The sequence below is a fragment of the Ornithorhynchus anatinus genome, chromosome 11, assembly GCF_004115215.2.
Source record: "Ornithorhynchus anatinus isolate Pmale09 chromosome 11, mOrnAna1.pri.v4, whole genome shotgun sequence".
In the NCBI taxonomy this organism is placed as follows: Eukaryota; Metazoa; Chordata; class Mammalia; order Monotremata; family Ornithorhynchidae; genus Ornithorhynchus; species Ornithorhynchus anatinus.
Window position 1 is genome coordinate 5419203 of NC_041738.1, and position 6077 is coordinate 5425279.

At 69.7% G+C, this 6077-nt stretch overlaps 1 protein-coding gene across 1 annotated transcript; it reads left to right on the forward strand.

The window, feature by feature from the left end:
* The first annotated feature begins 344 nt into the window (after positions 1 to 344).
* IRX3 (iroquois homeobox 3) lies at positions 345 to 3998 on the forward strand. The gene is made up of 5 exons (XM_039913476.1): positions 345 to 658; positions 1553 to 2287; positions 2357 to 2666; positions 2810 to 2882; positions 3605 to 3998. Exons 1-5 carry the CDS (start codon positions 356 to 358, stop codon positions 3654 to 3656), a joined length of 1473 nt encoding a protein of 490 aa, XP_039769410.1. The 5' UTR covers positions 345 to 355; the 3' UTR covers positions 3657 to 3998.
* Positions 3999 to 6077: the final 2079 nt, after the last annotated feature.

Sequence of the window (6077 nt, forward strand, 5' to 3'; positions counted from 1 at the left end):
CCGCCCCCGCGGAAGAGATCGGTCGCGGGGCGCAGCGCAGCGCACAGGGGAGCGGACCCCCGGGAGGCGCCGGCGAGCGCGGCCCCCGGCCCCCCGGCCCCCCGGCCCCCCGGCCCCCCGGCCCCCCGGGCCCCCGGCCCCCCGGCCCCCGGCCCCCCGGGCCCCCGGCCCCCCGGGCGCGGAGCGGCGCGGGACGGCGCGGGGCGGGGGAGCGTCCGCCTGCGGGCCGGGCGGGGCTCCCGGCCTCCGATGCCCGGCGGAGCCCCGGGACGGCGCTGAGCAGGGCGGCCCCGGGGCCTGGGCCCTCTCCCCGTCCGCCCCCGGCCCCGGCCCCGGCCCCGGCCCCGCTCCCCGCATGGCCTTCCCGCAGCTCGGCTACCAGTACATGCGCTCCGTCTATGCCCCCGAGCGGCCGGCCGGGGGCGGCGGCGGGGGCACGGTGGGCACCGCGACCCCCGCGGCCCCCGGGGGCCCGGGCGGAGCGGGCGAGGGACCGGCCCCCGGGAGCCTGTCCAGCGTGCTGTCCTCCGTCTACGGGGTCGGGCCTCCCTACGCCGCCGCCGCCGCCGCCGCCGCCGCCGCCGCCGCCGCCGCCGCCGCCCAGGGCTACCGGGCCTTCCTCCCCTACGCCGCCGACCTGCCCCTCTTCCCCCAGCTGGTAAGCAGGGAGCGGGGGAGACGGCCGGCCGGGAGCGGGGGGAGCGCCCCGGGCCGCCGAGACGCGGGCGGGGGGCGCACGGGCGGGGGAGGGAGGGCGGCGTGGCCTAGGGGACGCGGCCCGGGCCTGGGAGTCCGAAGGGCCTGGGTCGTTATTCTTATCACGAACGAGAATCGTCCATTATATAGCGTCATATTATAATAGACGATTATTGCTAGTAATGAAGAACCCCGGCATCCGTTAAGCGCTCACTACGCGCCGGGGGTGGATACGGCAGCGCTCCAGCGCTCGGAAGGGTCCTCGGCACGTCGTCAGCGCCCGACACCCGTTGTGGGATGGGGGTGGTCTCTCTCGAACCGTACTCTCCAAGCGCTCGGCACAGTGCTCTGCGCGGAGTGAGCGCTCAGTAAATACGACCGGATGTAGGAAGGAACGACCGGAGGAGCAGATACCCTCGATCGTCTTCATTATGACGAGGTGGTCCCCCGGGGAGGAGGGAAGCGACTTGCCCGCGGTCCCACAGCGGACAGGTGGCGGAGGGGGGCGGGATTAGAACCCACGTCCTCCGGCTCCCAAGCCTCCGGGCTCCTCGACCTGTCCGCCGTGCGGCCTCGGGCAGGTCCCTTGGCTCCCCTGGGCCTCGGCGACCTCGACCGCAAAATGGGGTCGAGCCCGGGAGGCCCCACGTGGGACGGGGACCGGGTCCGACCATCCGATGGGCTTGGCTCCACCCCGGCGTCGAGTACGGTGCCCGGCACGGAGGAAGCGCTCAACACACACCGTCGTCATTCTTCTTCTTTTTTATCATCATCATCATCATCATCTGGGAGGAGGTGGCGGGGGGCGGCCGCCCCTCCTGACCCTCGCGGGCCTGGGCCTGCTTCTTCCCCGCAGGGCTCCCAGTACGAGCTGAAGGAGAGTCCGGGGGTGCAGCACCCGGGCTCGGCGCCCGCCTTCCCGCCCCCGCCCCCGGCCTTCTACCCCTACAACCAGTACCAGTTCGGGGACCCGGCCCGGCCCAAAAACGCCACCCGCGAGAGCACGGCCACGCTGAAGGCCTGGCTGCAGGAGCACCGCAAGAACCCCTACCCCACCAAGGGCGAGAAGATCATGCTGGCCATCATCACCAAGATGACCCTCACCCAGGTGTCCACCTGGTTCGCCAACGCGCGCCGGCGGCTGAAGAAGGAGAACAAGATGACCTGGGCCCCGCGGAGCCGGACCGACGAAGAAGGCGACGCGTACGGCAGCGAGCGGGAGGAGGAGGAGGAGGAGGAGGACGACGACGACGACGACGACGACGACGACGACGACGACGAGGACAGACGGGACCTGGACCTGGACCTGGACGAGGAGGAGGAGGAGGCGTTGAGGAGGGTGGTGGCGGCGGGGGCGGAGGACGAAGGCCCGGCGGGCCGGGGGCGCCCCGAGGCCCCCCGGGAGGACGAGGAAGAGATCGACTTGGAGAAGTTGGACGGGGCGGCGGGCCGGGACCCCAGGCGGGAGCGGCCGCGGGCCCGCCGGCGGGGCCCCGCCTCGGACTGCGGGACCAGCGACTCGGACGGCTCCGAGGGCTCGGAGGAAGGGCCGCCGCCCCCTCCCCCGGCCAAGGGCCCGGCCCCGGCCTCGCCCCCGACGGGCCCGGCCCCTCCCCGCGCCCCGGCCCCGGCCCCGGCCCCGGCCCCGGCCCCGGCCCCGGCCCCGGCCCCGGCCCCGGCCCCGCGGAAACCCAAGATCTGGTCCCTGGCGGAGACGGCCACCAGCCCGGACAACCCGCGGCCGGACCCCCCGAGGGGCGCCGCGGCCGGACCCCCCTCGGGGCTGCGCCTCGCCCCGGGCCCCAGACTCCTCACCGGCCCCTTGGCCAAGTTCCCCGGCTGGCCCGCCCCCGGCCCGCCCCCGCTCGCCCTCCTCGGCTCGGCGCCCCCGGCCCCGCTGGGCCCGCCCGGCCCCGGCCCCGGCCCCGCCGCCGCCTTCGCCCGACCCGTCGAGCCCGAGGCTGCGACAGGTGATTGGGGTGGGGGGGGGGGGGGAAGGGCCGGGGGGCGGCGAGACCCTCCCCGGGGTGGGGGGGGGTGTCTCCCGAGGACCGGCCCCCCTCTCCCCTCCCGCCCCCTAACCCTCTCGCCCTGGGCCGGTCCTCCCCCGCAGAGATCTCGGGCGCCTTGGACGTGGAGACCAAGTGGCTCAAGTCGAGGACGGCCTTCCAGCCCGTGGCCAGGAGGTGAGACGGGGGCCGGCGGGGCTGGGGGACGGGGAACCGGGCCTCGGAGAGGAGATGGGCAGAAAGAAGCCGGTACTTTCGGGGCCTTGGGGATTTTACGGCCGAAAAAAACTGCCGGGCCCAGGACACTGCCCCCTCCTTCTAATCCCGGCCCCGCCGCTTGTCAGCTCTGTGACCTCGGGCAAGTCGCTTCACTTCTCTGCGCCTCGGTCACCTCATCTGCCAAATGGGGATGAAGACCCCGAGCCTCACGTGGAACCACCCCATCGCCTTCTGTCTACCCCAGCGTTTAGAGCGGTGCTTGGCACGTAGGAAGCGCTCAGCAGATACCGCCGTTATGCTTATTATCCCATCCCCTCCTCCGGGCCCTCGGCCCGGATTGCCCTATGGCTCTCAAATTCTACTTTCTTTCATTCGGCTTCTAAGCGCTTAGTACGGTGCTCCGCACACAGTAAGCGCTTCAGTGAATACGATTGCATGAATGAATGAATGAATGAGCGAAAGAGACCAAATGGCCCCCGGCCTCTGCCGTAATCACGATGGCATCTGTTAAGCGCCTACTACGTGCCGAGCGCCGTTCTTAGCGCCGATGGATTACGAACCGAACTGAAGGCCCCGAACCCTCCTCGGGCGGCCCGGGGCCGGGGGCGGTTCACGCCTCCTTGCCCGAGGTCCCCATTAAATCTTCTCTCCCGTGTCCTGTCTCTGTCTCTCTCTTCCAGACCCCAGAACCACCTGGACGCCGCTCTGGCTTCGCCGCCCCTCTCCTCTTAGCCCTTCCCTCCGTTAGACCGATGTAAAAGCCCCCCGCGCCGTCCGCATGCCCGTGTCCGGAAAAGACAACCCTCATAACGGAACGAAAAGCCCCTTCCCCATCACGGCCCCTCCCTCCCTTCCTCCCTCCCCGACCCCCGTGTCCGAGCCGCTTCTGCCCTCCCCCCCCCCCCCCGATCATCCGAGTGCGGGAGGTCTTGGGGAAAATTCCGTGAGAATTAGGTGTGTCGGATATTTTTTTTTTTGTATATACAGTTAAAAAAACAATGTACATACGTGTGAACCAGATTGTACAAGAAAGTATCTATTTTTGGCTAAATAAATGAACGGTTGCCACTTTGACTTGATGCCCGAGCTCCCGTTCCGATGGGCTTGAACGATTTTATTTGCTGGGGGCCGAGCTGAGGGCGGGGGGCGGGGGGGGGGGAGAGAGGGGGCCGGGAAAGGGGGAGACGGGTGGGAAAGAGAGGGTGCGGAGAGGAGAGACACGGACACGGAGAGGAAAGGGGACACACACACACACACACGCGTACGTACGTAAGGGACCCGGGCCGGGCGGTCCTTGTCCGTCTCGGACGGAAAGGGGGAAAAGAACGATAACGATGGCTTTTGTTAAGCGCTCGCTCTTTGCGAGGCACCGTCCTAAGCGCTGGAGAGTGATCAGGTCGTACCACGTAGGGCGCACCGTCTTCATCCCCATTCTACAGATGAGGTGACCGAGCCACAGAGCAGTGAAGTCGACTGGCCCGGAGTCACACAGCTGACAAGGGGCTGAGCCGCCATTTGAACCCATGACCCCCTACTCCCAAGCCCGTGCCCTTTCCACGCAGCCACGCTGCTTCTTCTCCAAGTCCCTGTGGGTCCCCACCCTGAGGGTTTGTCGGCGGGCGATGGGGGAGTTTGTGAGTGGGGGGCGGGGAAGGGGGGGCCCGGAGGGGTGGGCGGGCGTTGTGACTTAGCGATGGACCACTCCCGGGCTCGTGGATCTTCCTCCGTGCGAATCCCCGAGGGGTCTCCGGGTGAGTCGGCGTCTGCGGGCCCCGGTGGGCACGGGGATGGGGACGGCCGCCCCATCCCGCCGCCCCCTTCCCGGAGACTCCGGTGAAGGGCTGCCGTCGGGCCGGATCCGGTGGGGGAGGACGGGGTCGGGGTCCGGGGAGGGGGAGGGTCGGGGCCGAGCCGGGCCCGGAGCCGAGGCGGGGACGGAGGGAGAGAAATTTGGGGCAGGAGCTCCCTCTGCAGGGTCGGACCGCGCGCTCGCCTCGGCTCCGGGCCCGCGGGGGGCTCGGCCCCCCGACCGGGAGGAGGAGGGAGGGGAGAAGGGGGGGGGGGGAGGAGGAAGGGGGGAGAGGGAGAAGCATCCGCAATCGATTGCACTTAATGAGGAATTCGTCAAGCGCTTCCTAGGGGCCGAGCGCTGTCCTGAGCGCCGGGGGGGCCGCAGGGGAATGAGGTTGCCCCACGTGGGGCTCACCGTCTTCCCCCCCCATTTTCCAGATGAGGTCGCCGACGCGTGAAGGGACTTGCCCAGCCGACAAGGGGCCGAGCCGGCCTTCGAACCCGTGACCTCCGACTCCAGAGCCCGGGCTCTTCCCGCCGAGCCACGCTACTTATCGGGTGAAGGCTCACGGTTTTCGTCCCCATTTTCCAGGCGAGGGAACTGAGGCCCGGAGAAGTGACTTGCCCACGGTCACACGGCTGCCAAGTGGCAGAGCCGGGATTCGAACCCGTGACCTCTGACTCCCAAGCCCGGGCTCTCTCCTCCGAGCCGCGCTGCTTCTCCGCCCGGGTATAGCGGCTTCCTGCCCACGGTGAGCTTCCAGTCCAGGAGGAGGAGGAAGAAGTAGGGGAAGAGGGGAGGGCGGGAGGAGGAGGAAGAAGAAGGGAAGGAGGCTGCAGAGATTCCGCTCCCTCTCGCCTCTAGCCCCCCACCACCCCGCACCTCCTTCCCCGCCTCCAGCAGCCCCAAAGTGGAGGCCGTTTTTACCAGGGAACCCGTTGGCCGTCCAGAGGCGGGGGCCGCACGGGGGCCGTTACCCCCCGGATAGGCCGCAGCGGAGGTGGGGGTGCCGAGCCGCCAGGGAGGCGTGAGCGGAGATTCGAGGATGGGGTCAACACCTCCCCGCGCCCTCCTCCGCCCACCCTGGACCGGGTCCGGGAGGGCGAAACGGGGCAGTGGGAGAAAGACCCTCCGAGAGATGCTTTGCTTCCTCTGACTTCACGCCTCGGGACCCCGTTGCCCGGAAGAAAGAGGGCTGGAAATTCTCCGCTTGGTACCCCATTTCTCGTTGGTGTTCAGAATCCGGATGCCGCCCGCCGACTGATGAGACACAGGTCTCTCCCCTGGGCTCCTCCTCCCCCGTTCCCTGGCTCCCCGCTCGCTACACCTCTTTCCCGTGACGCGATGACCGCGGTGGGAAG